The 12,674-nt window shown below is 47.2% G+C and overlaps 2 protein-coding genes across 4 annotated transcripts in view; both read left to right on the forward strand.

Annotated features, from left to right (window-relative positions):
• MARK2 (microtubule affinity regulating kinase 2) overlaps window positions 1-12,674 on the forward strand; it is a 360,709-nt gene that overhangs the window by 138,582 nt on the left and 209,453 nt on the right. The window lies entirely within an intron of this gene.
• The window catches only part of NAA40 (N-alpha-acetyltransferase 40, NatD catalytic subunit), a 31,294-nt gene that overhangs the window by 1,122 nt on the left and 17,498 nt on the right, over window positions 1-12,674 (forward strand). For all 3 annotated transcript variants that reach the window (XR_004376984.2, XM_032804208.2, XM_032804209.2), the window contains exon 2: window positions 5,577-5,672. Coding sequence is in view for 2 of the 3 variants with exons in the window: in XM_032804208.2 (XP_032660099.1) it covers window positions 5,577-5,672 (96 nt within the window). In the remaining variant the exon portion in view is untranslated. The remainder of the gene's footprint in view (window positions 1-5,576; window positions 5,673-12,674) is intronic.

Consider the following 12,674-nt stretch of genomic DNA (forward strand, 5'->3'; position numbering starts at 1 on the left):
GACATATAGAAGGGAGAGGGTGATGATCTACATCTCCCTTGAGGATGGGAAGAGGTCATGGAATGGGAGTCTGGATTTCCCTTGGATGAAAGGAGGCCATGGACTGTGCATTTACCTCTCTGCAGAGGGAGGGTGGCATAAAGGGGCCTGAGGGTTGTAATTCTTCCCTCCAATTTATCATCATATTCAAGCCCTGCTCCCAAACACTCAACCTACTCCAAAGTATGAGGTGGCCATAGTGTGTCTGCATGTGTGCGCATGCATGCACACATATTCAGGCTGTACAGATGATGAACATACAAGCTAAAAAACATTTATCAGTAAATGCGTGAGAGATCCTGGCTACGCTGCACTAATATCAGTTCTCAATGGATGGCATGACGTCTAATAGTTAAGGGTGCTTGGACTCCGGGGTTCTAGCTCTTGGAGGAGAGTGGGGTCGAGTGGTTAGAATGGATCCTATTTGCAGCTCTAGGATGGGAGCTGGATCTAGTGGTTAGAATAGGAGGGAAACCAGGAACTGGTTGCTTGCTACATCATATTGAGTCATATCACTTCCCCTTTGTGTGCCTTAGTTTCTCCATCTATGTAATGGTGAAAATGCCTACTTCACAGGAGTGAGGAGTTGGAAAGTGCTTTGAATGCCACTGTTGAAATGGGCTAAAGAAATGCAAACCATTACGAGCCACAACAAATTCTCTTCAGAACTGCTACTAAAGATTTGTCTACACTCACATTATGCCACTTTAACTGTACCAGTATATTAAAGCAGTTCATCTCCCTAATGTGGATGTAATTAGACCAATGCAAACATGTTTATATGATAGAGTGTGTTGCCATATCGGAAGGGAAATAAGCTATACTGGTGTAAGGCACCTTTGTTGTGGTATAATTGTATCCACACTACACTTGTACCCGTTAAAAAAAAATAAAATCACAACCTTAATGGGCAGGATTACCTGAGTCTAAAAAAAATAATGCAAATGGGAGGATATTTACTGGAGCAAGCTCAAAAATACTATTTTGTTTATTATTGGATTTCTGTGCTTTTAGAATACTTTTTCTTGTCAAGTTGCTGTTATATATTCTGCCCCAAAAGTGGCATCAGGCTTTTGTGTTTGAATGAGATTCATAGACTCTAGGACTGGAAAGGACCTCGAGAGGTCATCGAGTCCAGTCCCCTGCCCTTTTGGCAGGACCAAATACTGTCTGGATCCAGGTGTAAAGTTTTAGAGCATCAATCTCTTTATTTAAAACCAAATAATGTAATTCTTTCTTCTTGCTGTCCACTTCAGAAGTGCAGTACTGAAGGGGAATAACATATTGGCTCAGATAATATAGCTCTAAGAGCAAGCTCTCAGAAATAATTTGCTTCAGATACATTCCTGAACTGAAATACTTTGATTTTCTCTCCCTGGGATGCAACCACATGTATGGTGAAGATGGCTGTATTTTAGGGGAGAGGCTCATGCTTCAACATCTGTGGTGGAACGAAGACTTTTGTGGGTGTTGGTCCCATGAGAAGAGGTGGTTTTTGGTGCTATAACCAAGGAATCTGTTCAGCCTTTTAAATGATGACTCTCTCCCTGCACCTTGTTGTACATTAGGACCCAGAATCTGTTTAAAAACACATATATCACCCAACTCTCAACAGTTGAAACCTCTGAAAATAAACTTTATGAAGCCCATTGGAGTCTTTATTTTCATTGGCCTCTAGTTGTTATAGTGGTGTGACTGTCTTAAAAATAGACTGCTGAGTTATTTAATTCAAAGAAGAGGTTTCTGCATGTGAGCCATGTTGACTAATTTTTCATGTGTGTTCTAGATGCTAGAGCATGGCATGGATTCAGGTCTGACTACTGAGTTGTATTCCTAACTCTAGAAGGAGAAGTGTGGCCCATGAGTTAAAGCAGAGAGTCAGAATGCCTGGTTTCTATTCTCAGTTTTGGAAGGGGTTTAGGGTGCAGCATGTTAGGACAGAGGGGTTGGGAATCAGGACTAGGGGGTTCTATCCCTGGGTTTGGGAGGGGAGAAGAGGAAGTGCTTAAAAAGAAAATGCTGGGCAGTTTATTTTTCTTTTGGCCACATTTTTTGAAGCGTGGTAATGTCTCTTCCTTCCCCGCCTCTCCAAATAAATCACTCCTCTGAGTGGTAAATGGTTTCTGAGGTGAAAAGGTATTCAATCTTTATTCTAAAATTGTGTTCAAGATGTATGTTTGGGTCTGACTATAGCTAACTTAGCAGAATGCCAATTAACTTCAACAGCAGAGCTGATTGTAGAAGCAACTTTTGGAAAGTTTAAAGTTTTAAATCTAGGTAATTCTGGAAAAAACAAGCTAGGTTAACTTCAGCACCCACCGCAAGCCCTATCCTGTGAGTTTAGACCACTGCAGCATTAGCAGGGTTTTCAGTAATAGTGCATCATCCATGGTGTGGATGTTCCTTTCTGCGAAGTGTGAAAAATTGAGGTAAGACTTTTCTTGTGGATCCCTGATTTCTAGGTGACATGATCCAAAGAGCAGTGCTGTGTTACTTCCTCATTTAGATCGTTCAAGTTCAAGTATTGCATAGATGCCTTGTGTAAGTTTGCTTGGTGCCTTCTGGAAGCATCAGATAGTGGCTACTGCTAGATGCATAGTACTGATGTCTGACCTTAATCCAGTCCAGTAACAGACAGGATACTAGGTGGCCCAAACCATCTATGTAATACTGAAGCTGGATTTTGCTCTTCAAAGCTTGTCCTAGGCCTTCCTGAAGCTATGGTAGATCACACTAGAGTTGAATCCTTCCATGGATGAGCTGTTTCCTCAAGTATCGGTGCCATGTGTTTTTTGGCACTACCCTGCTTTTCTTTAGTGTTAGGTGTTTGTTTTTCCTGTGTTTTGTCCCAGTGAGCATTTATGGCTGGCCAAAGGGAAATCTCTCCCTTGTGCTCCACTAACTGGATGGCTCAGGAGATTGGAAATGAGTCTCTTACTTCTAGGTCATCAATTCCCATCTGGCCTTGGGTCAGGAGCAACTAAAAGTCATTCCCATCTGATGGTCTTTTGGTGGCCCCTGTGTAATGGTTTGCTGATCTCAGTCTGGTCCCCAGTGAGCAAATGTTCACATTAAAGAAACAACCTTCAGCATTGGCGCTTGGCCTCTTTGTTGAGAGGTTGAAGATTAATAAAGCCATTTTCCTCTTTCTCATAGGCCCCATCTACACGACGCGTGAAAATCGATTTTAGATACGCAATTTCAGCTACGAGAATAGCGTAGCTGAAATCGAATATCTAAAATCGAGTTACTCACCCGTCTTCACCGCGCGGGATCGATGTGCGCGGCTCGCCATGTCGAATCTGGAACTCTGTTTTGGTGGAGTTCCGGAATCGATGTAAGTGCGCTCTGGGTTCGATATATCGCCGTCTAGACGAGACGCGATATATCGAACCCCGAGCTTTAGATTTTAACGCGCCGAAATGGCGCGTCGTATAGACGTGGCCTTAGTACCATGATGGCTGGAAACCATGTGGGATGCTTGCCTGCAGCTATCTGTCTGGGAACAGACAGAAGATTGACTATGCCAACCTGCACTTTCTCTCTCTCACAGACAGCTTTAAAAGTTACCTCTCTGCATTAGAATAAGGATTATCTCCAAATGAGAGAGTGGAGAATGCAAGCTACAGTGCAGTCCAGTGTAACTTCATTACTAAAATAAGGGATAGTTAAGGGTGAACTTACCTCTTGCCATAATGATTTTTTAAACTACTGGCAATCTTGCCCCAACTGGCCCCAGTCAGAATGGATAGCTGTTAAGTGAAATAAGTGCTGAAGTTTGTTAATCAAGACATGAATCTGCCTTGAGCCCATGCTCTCAATTCAGTGGGAGGAGTTTTGAATCAATCATGAGTGAAAGGGAGTTCATCCCAATCAGAGTCTTTTTCAGCATCCCCAAAGAAAGTACCGGTATCTGCTTTCACTGGTATCAGGCAGCATAAAGTTGTGCATGCAAGGAACTAGGAATTTTCTCAATGTCAGGGTTTGGGGTTAAACAAGCAATTTCAGGAACGCAACTTTAAGTCTGGTCTGTGCAAAGGAGGTTCACGAGACGCTCTGCTGCCATGTGTTTATGTAGCTTGCACCTGGCAACTTTCCTGCCTCACTTCCCCTTGGTTCATGTGCAGACTGAACATGTTTGCCAGCCACGTGTCAGGAGAACTGGTGTCCTGATTTGAACTTGGGCGGTTTATTTTTTTATGTGAGCATTAAGGTTAAGCATAGTACTGGCTCACACCCACCAGTATTTAGTGACTTGCAGACCCAGCTGTACTTTACAGCGCTACGGAAAATAAATGACTTATGACAGCATTTCCAAGCATGATTGCAGCAGGGTGAATAGTGGAGCAGAGTAAAATTACTATTGTGATCCCTAAGTTGTGACATGAGTTGGATTCTCAATATTGATCTGCTCTACAAAGCACCAGTGCTGTGGGGAACAAGTGTCTCATGTCTCATAAAGCAGTTTCTTCATCTGGATGATCAGCTCCAAAGCAAATGCTGACCAGGATGCAGGGCTGCATGTACAGCAATTTCGAGGCTGTGAAGCAACCACAAATCCAACAGACTGTACAGCAACAGCTGTGCTAACTGCATAGCTCATCCTCCGCCAGATGTCATTGTTTGCCTTTCTCCTCTTGTACTGAAAATCTATACAGTAAATACGCTTCTGTAGAGGTGTGTGCAGGGCGTCCCTTTAAAGAATGGCATTTCCTACTATGCTTTCATCTTATCCCAATGTAGTGCTATCCCTGAAAGTCCCCAGTAATGCCTGGCATATGCTTCATAAATATTAAAAGATAGTAGTTCTTAATTTAAAAAAAAGGAAAACTTTAAATATGCATATGAACGAAGTCTAAACAAGTTACATTAGAGTAAACAAGTAATTTCTTCTGCTTTGGGGATATAGGGTGGAATTACTTGATAAATTCCTAAAATCAAACGGGTTGTGTTTCATGAATCTGATCCTTAGATTATGGTTTTTCATGCCTGTGGGTCTCTGCTAGTGAAAAGAGTGTTTTTGTTTGACCATTTGTGGGCAGTATTTTAAAATAAAACCAATATAAAATATTTGCATTGATAGTTGAACCAAAAAAACCCCCAACAGCCCACCTTGGTATAAAACAGTTTTCATTGGAAGCAGCTCTAAAATGGCTTTTTAAAATCCCAAGTCTGAATTTCTGTGGTCTGTGCTGCAGTAACTAGAACGGTATTGCTGAACAATATCTGATCTGTTTCAGTCATGAAACTTGGCATAATGTAGGGATGGGCAGACAGCAGCCACTGGGCTTCTTTCTGCAGTATTGCGTGCAGCTGTCCTTTAATCCCCTGTAGAGACTACAGATCTCTGAGTGCAATAGTGTGTCTTGATCAAGCAAATGACTCTTGGACCATTGCATGGTGAAATATGTAGTCTCTTTGGGCCAGACTGGCAGATTACCACCACCCCTCAATTTTATGCCCGTTATAGGTAGTGCCCTTGAGTTCAAGACAAGATGAGAGTTGTCGTGCTGTAACTCTGAATCATTCTGTTTCAGAGAAAGTCTAGTAAAGCCAAGGAGAAGAAACAGAAGCGGCTGGAGGAACGGGCTGCCATGGATGCTGTTTGTGCTAAGGTAGAAGCAGCCAATAAAGTAAGTGTCTCCTCCACCCCTCCCCCAAACAAGCGTCAACTCCACTCTATCATAATTTGAGGACTAGCTGGTCTTGAGATTGTTAATGGGGTACACAGAGACTAATGGTAGAGACCCAGTCTCCCCCATGAGTTTGGGCAATTGAATAGCTCAGAGGATTAATATTAGGGGATGAGGAGCTTTACACCTCCAGCTTGTTGTGTCCTAAAAGTCACTACAGTCTGGTGGCCATTCCATGGTATGTGTGAAATGAGTTGATGGATCCATGTTACAGAAGCCACCATCAACCCTGACACCAGTGTTGGCAGTTTCCTCAGAGACCAGGCATTGAAAGACTAGAGATTGAAATGCCACCTTCTTTCTACAGAGGGTCCCTACACATCAGGAGTGAGGAGTCCTTGTAGAGTTATGCAGGGGGGAGAGGCAGTGTTGTGCAGTAGATAGAGCACTTGGGAAACTTGGGCACAGCTTGGCCACTGGCATGCTGCGTGACCTTGGGCAAGTTACGTCCAAGCTCTGTGCCTCAGTTTCTCCCTCTGTAAAATAGGGATGATGATACTGATCTCTGTAAGGCATTTTGGTTTCTATGGATGAAAAGTACAGTAACTCCTCACTTAAAGTTATCCTGGTTAACGTTGTTTCGTTGTTACGTTGCTGATCAATTAGAGAACATGCTCGTTTAAAGTTGTGCAGTGCTGCCTTATAATGTCATTTGGCAGCTGCCTTCTTTGTCCACTGCTTGCTGGAGGAGCAGCCTGTGGGAGCTTGGAACCAGGATGAACTGGCAGCCCCCATCAGCTCCCTGTTCCCCTAAGTTCCCTGTGCAGGAGCAGCCCAGCAGGCTATCATTCGCTGGCAGTTTAGCTGTCCATTTCCCCCCTGCCATGTGCTGCTCCTGCCCTGTGCCTTAGAGCTGCTCTCTGGAGCCTCCTGCTTGCTGTACGGGGAGGGAAAGGGGGGCTAATGTCAGGGTGTTCCCTCCCTCCTGCTCCCCGCTTACCCCATTTCCATAGAGCAGGGGCAGGACACGACAGGGCTCACGATGGAGGGAGCTTGCTGGCAGGAGCTGCTGTCTCAACTTGCTGAGCTATTTAAAAAGGAAGTGTACTTAAAGTGGGGTCAGCGTACATAAAGGGGAAATGCGCATCTCTCTCTCTCACACACATGGTGTGAGTCTCTGTCTCTGTCTGCCATGCTGTCTCCCCTCCCTCCATTCATGCTGCCTTGTAGAGTGTGAGGCTACATTAACAACAGTGTGTTAACCCTTGAGGGCTCAGCTGATTGCTAGTTCATCATTTAGCAGTAAGGCATTCCCTGGGAAATATCCCACCCTCTGACTTCACCACCTCAACCAAGCTTCACAATCATCATTGCTGTGTACCAGTATTCAATTAACTTATACTCTGTGTGTGTGTGTATGTATAGATATAGATAATATAGCCTTTTGTCTGGTGAAAAAAATTTCCCTGGAACCTAACCCCCCCATTTACATTAATTCTTACAGGGAAATTGGATTCGCTTAACATGGGTTCACTTAAAGTCACATTTTTCAGGAACATAACTACAACGTTAAGAGGAGTTACTGTACTATATCTGTGCATTATTACTATGGAAGAGAATACATTCTGCCACTCCCACATTCTATAGATAAATGGAATCTCTGGGGCGGTTGCTCTCTAGTGGTTTTCTATAGGTCTCATTGCCATATCTGTGCACTTCCAATGGTAAATTAAATCTGCAGGGTGAGGTGCCTATCGGACTTCATGGAGTCTTCTGCTCTTCTCTCCTTAACCAAAGGAGGAGGAGAGGAATGATGGTCTAGGGCAGGGGCAGTCAATAGGTGGCCTGTGGCCAAAATCTGGACCATGAGACACTTGTATGGACTGCAAAATAATTTTATTTACTTACTATTATCATTACTGTTATTGCAATGTGAAAAATATTTCTCTGGAGTCTGGACCTTGACTATATCTTGACCAAAATTATGGACTTTGACAAAAAATAATTGACTACCTCTGGTCTAGGGGTTAGGACAGTGGCCTGGAAGATCAGGGTTCAAGTCCCTGCTTGTGATCTTGGGCAAGTGACTTAGTCTTTGTCTACACTGACACTTTCATCGTTAAAACTTTTGTTGCTCAGCGATGTGAAAAAACACATCTTGGACAACAAAAGTTTTAACGACACAAAGCACTAGTGTGGACAGCACTTTATCGGCAGGAGCCACACTTCTGGTAACAAAGCTACCACTCCTGGTTGGAAGTGGTTTTATTTTGTTACTGGGATAGCTCTCTCCCAGTGATAAAGAGTGGCTGCACAGCACATCTTACAACGGCGCGTTTGCAGCGGCACAGCCTCAGCATTATAATGTGCGCAATGTATCCATAGCCTTAGTCTTTATGCTTCCATTGCCCATCTGCAAAATGGAGATAATAGTAGAAGGGAGTTGTGAAGATAAATGTATGCAAGATTGTGAAGCACCCAAATACTATGGTGATGTGGGGGACACTTACCATAGAAAGACATTTATGTATTTTAACTTTCCTCCTGCCAGTGATTGGGTTCACCCAAGACTAGCCTGGAAAGGGTTAACAGGGCTCAGAAGGGGCCAGTTAACCTGATAGGCCAGGGGTGGGCAAACTTTCTGGGCTGAGAGCCACATCTGGGTGGGGAAATTATATGCAGGGCATGGGATTGGGGTATGGAAGGGAGTACAAGGTGCAGGAAGGGGCTCAGGGGCAAGGGATTGGGGCAGAGGAAGGGTGCGGGTTATTTGAGGGAGCTCAGGGAAGGGGACTGAGGTGCAGGGAGATGTGGGATGTGGCAGGGGGTTGAGGTGCACAGGGGTTCAGGGAGCAGCAGGGGGCTCAGGGCAGGGGGTTGGGGTTCAGGAGCGGTATGGGGTGTACAAGGGGTTCAGGGTAGGGAGGAGGGGCGCAAGGTGCGGGCAGAGAGTTGGGGGGCAGGGTGCAGGACAGCTCCGAGGTGGCAGCGATGCGCACCGGGGCCAGGGCAGGCTGCCTGCATGCCTGCCCTGTCCCAGGCCCTGTGCTGCTCCAGGAAGTGCTGCAGCCCCTGGGAGAAGAGGGGCGGGGGGTGCTGCCCTTGCTGTGCCTCCAGGTACCTCCCCCAAAGTTCCCATTGGCCGCGGTTCCCTTCTCCTGGCCAATGGGAGATGCAGGGGGTGGATCTGGCCCGTGGGCCATAGTTTGCCCACCCCTGTGATAGGCCACTCCTGAAGGAGGATTAGTCTTGATAGGCAATCCCTGATTAAGGATGGAGCCCAGGGAGCAAGCAGAGCTGGTATAAGGCCAGTGAAGACTGTGGTGTGGAAGCTTGCAGTCATTCTCTTGTCTTAGAGAGGGAAAAGGAAAAAACCTATGGGGAGAGTAGAAGCCCAGGGATTCTGTCCCTGAAGAAAGGACTTTACCAGAGAGGTGGTGGAGAAGGAAGCATGCTAGAGGTGGAGTAGGAAAAGGCTCAGGGAAACGGCAGTCAGGTTTGGGACAGTGCACGCCTTGGCCACAGAGTCGAATGGCCCTGAGCTAGAACCCAGACTAGTGGGTGGGCCTCGGTACCCCTACCAGCCACTGGAGAAGTGGCACAGTCTGGGCAGTGAATTGGAGGACTGCCTGAGACAGTTCGTATGGAGACACTTTGATGCCTTGGAAGGGGGAAACCACATAGTGACCTGGCTGAAGGGCCAAGCCACAAAGAGAGAACACCCTGTATCATGAAGAGCGAGAATACCCCAAATCCTGGAGTGTGAGAGGGGACACAGCATGAAAGATAGATAGTGGGAGTATCAGACCAGGGAGTTCCATTCTCCAGATGCCGCCACAAGGAGACACCCCAGCAGTGAGTAAAGAACCCCTTTACAGTGCCAGTTATGGAGAAGATCAAACATGCTTTGTCTCGGAGGAGGATCTCTGAAAATAGTCAGACTACGGATCACACTTTTTAATCTCCTGTGGATGCTCATTCCTCAGCTGAACTCCCACAGCCAGGAGCACTTTATGTGCTTTTTAAGCCACATTGTCCCAGAGAAATCCAGCTGTCAACACAGGTCATGAACAGGGATGAGAACCCCTGTGTAACTGGCATTATTTTGCAAGAAACTGTCAGCATATCATACAGCACACTTAAACTTAGGGTATGTCCATACTGCAGTTGGTGTGTGTGATTGCAGTGTGTGTAGGCTCATCTGAGTTAGCTGACACAGATACCAATAGCAGTGAAGTCATGAAAACACAAGCTTCAGTGTGGGGTGTACAAGCCCACCTGGGCTCCTGGCTGTGTACTCGACCAGCTGTCCTGCACTGAAGTCTATACTGCTATGGCCTCACTGTTGTTGGTACCTGAACTAGCTAGGTTAATGCTAGCTTGGGTATGTCTATACATACTGCAGTCACACCTCTGAGTGCAGTGTAGACATATCGCAAGTAGTTACTATGTCCCTTTTTACAGTCCTGTATAGGCAGAGTCCCCTTTTCCATTGCTTGAAGTATACAGCCATTTAAACAAGTATGCCTCAGTGTATATTTTCACAGATCAGTGTTAAATGATACACAGAAGGGTGATTACAATCCTTCTATCTTGTCTCTTACACAGATGGCTGGCAGTGTAGTGGCCTATCTGCCTACCTTGAATTCCCCTTTCGTTTCAGTTAGATGCACTATTTTTTGTTCTGTTTATTAGCTGCTTAGCATTGCTGAGCACTGTTAACTGCTACTTCCCACCCCAGAGATGGTGGGTGGGTGACTTGATTGCTTCTTATGCTTTTGCCACCACACACGGGTGCTTGTTGTTGTCCTGTAGATCTCATGTGCTATAATGCTGGGGCATTTTAGGAACGTATGCACTAATGATAATAATTATAAAACACTCAGAGGTGCTTGAATGAGAGGTGAGAAAGGATGTTCTAGTGCAGTGGTCACCAACTGGTTGATCGTGATCGACTGGTCAGTCCTAGAGGATCTCCCAATCGATCATGATCTCTGGTGGCACAGCGGGGCTGCTGCTAAGACAGGCTCCCTGCCTGTCCCAGCCCCACACCCGCTTCTGGAAGCAACCAGTGTGAGTGAGGGGGCAGGAGTCTCCCTCCACACCCTGCTCCTGCCTGCAATGGGAGCTGTGGGAGCAGTGCTTGCAGAAATGGCCAGCGTGTGCGGGTGGGGGTAGGGGCACAGGGACACATTGGCCCCATCCAGTAGTGACGTGGGGCTGGGATAGGCAAGGAGCCTGCCTTAGCAGCAGCCATGCTACGCTGCCAACCGGAAGCTGCTGGAGGTAAGTGCTGCCCAGCGGGAGGCTGGACCCCAAGCCCCAGCCCTGACCCCGCTCCTGGAGCCTGCACCCCCACCCCTTCCTGCACCCCAACACTCTGCCCCAGGCCTGACTCCCCTCCCAGAGCCAGCACCCCATACCCCCTCATGCAGTCCAACCTCCTGTCCCAGCCCTGACCCGCTCCCAGAGCCAGCACCCTGTACCCCACCCTGCCCCAGCCCAAAGCCCCCTCCTGGATCCAAACTCGCTCCTAGAGCTTGCCCCCTTACCCCCTCCTGCACCCCAATGCCCTGCCCCAGACTCAGCCCAGAGTCCCCTCCTGGATTGCAAACTCCTCTGCTCCAGCCCAGAGCCTGCATCCCCTCCCGAACCCCTAACCCAGCCCGGTGAAAGTGAGTGAGGGTGGGGGAGAGTGAGTGACGGGGGAGAAGAATGGAGTGAGTGGAGTGGGGCTTTAGGGAAGGGGCAGGGCCTCTGGGAAGGGGTGGGGGTAGCTACTGGGTTGTCCTTAAATTCAAAAAGTGATCTTGGGCTTAAAAAGGTTGGAGACCACTGGTCTAATGGTTATGGTGTTTGCCAGGGATTTCGGAGATTAGTTCAGTTCCCTACTGTGTCCCAGGCTTCCTCTGAGACTCTGGGTAAATCAGTGTATTCCTCGGTTTCACCACCTGTAAAATGGAGGTAACACTGCCCTGCCTGATGGGTGTTATGACGATAAATGCATTACAGATTGTGAGGTACCCACATACTATGGTAACGGGCACCATGTAAGTTCCTAAGGATATGTCTACACTTCAGCAGTACAGCTACAGCTGCAGCTATGCCACTGTAGCGTAGACTTTTCCTACATCAACAGAAGGGGTTTTTCCCTTCAGTATAGTTAATCCACGTCTCCAAGAGGCAATAGCTTGGTTGATGGAAGAATTATTCTGTTGACTTAGCCCTTTCTACAGCTTGTGTTAGGTCGACCTAACTATGTCACACAAGGCATGAAAGTTTTCTCAGTTCTGAGCAATGTAGTTAGTCCAGAGGTGGGCAAACTACAGCCTGGGGGCTGCATCTGGCCCTCCAGATGTTTTAATCTGGCCCTCAAGCTCCCAGCAGGGAGCGGGATTGGGGGCTTGCCCCACTCTGTGCGGCTCCCAGAAGCAGTGCCATGTCCCCCCTCTGGCTCCTACACGTAGGGGGAGCCGCCAGGGGGCTCTGCATGCTGCCCTCGCCCCAAGCACTGCCCCCGCAGCTCCCATAGGACAATAGGAGCTGCAGGGGCGATGACTGCAGACAGGGCAGCGCACAGAGCCACTTGGCTGCACCTCCACTGCTTTTGGGAGCTGCTTGAGGTAAGCATCACCCAAAGCCTGCACCCTGAACTTCTCCTGTGCCCAAACCCCCTGCCCTGATCCCTCTCCTGACTTCTGAATCCCTCAGTCCCAGCCCAGAGCACCCTCCTGCACCCCAACCCCCTCATCCCCAGCCCCACCGCAGAGCCTGCACTTTCAGCCCAGATGTGGCCCTCGGGCCAAAAAGTTTGCCCACCTCTGAGTTAGTCAATCTGATTTTTAGGTCTAGACCAGGCCTTAAATAAGAGAGATAGAAAAACAGTGGATTTTTCTTGTTTATCGCTTTTGAATGGATGAATGGTTGAGTCCAGTACAGCTGTGTATGGAATCAAGCAATTAAGCCATCATGAGGAATGTATTCAAAGACAATAAGGAATCT

This window comes from Chelonoidis abingdonii, chromosome 17 (assembly GCF_003597395.2).
Source record: "Chelonoidis abingdonii isolate Lonesome George chromosome 17, CheloAbing_2.0, whole genome shotgun sequence".
NCBI classification, from domain to species: Eukaryota; Metazoa; Chordata; order Testudines; family Testudinidae; genus Chelonoidis; species Chelonoidis abingdonii.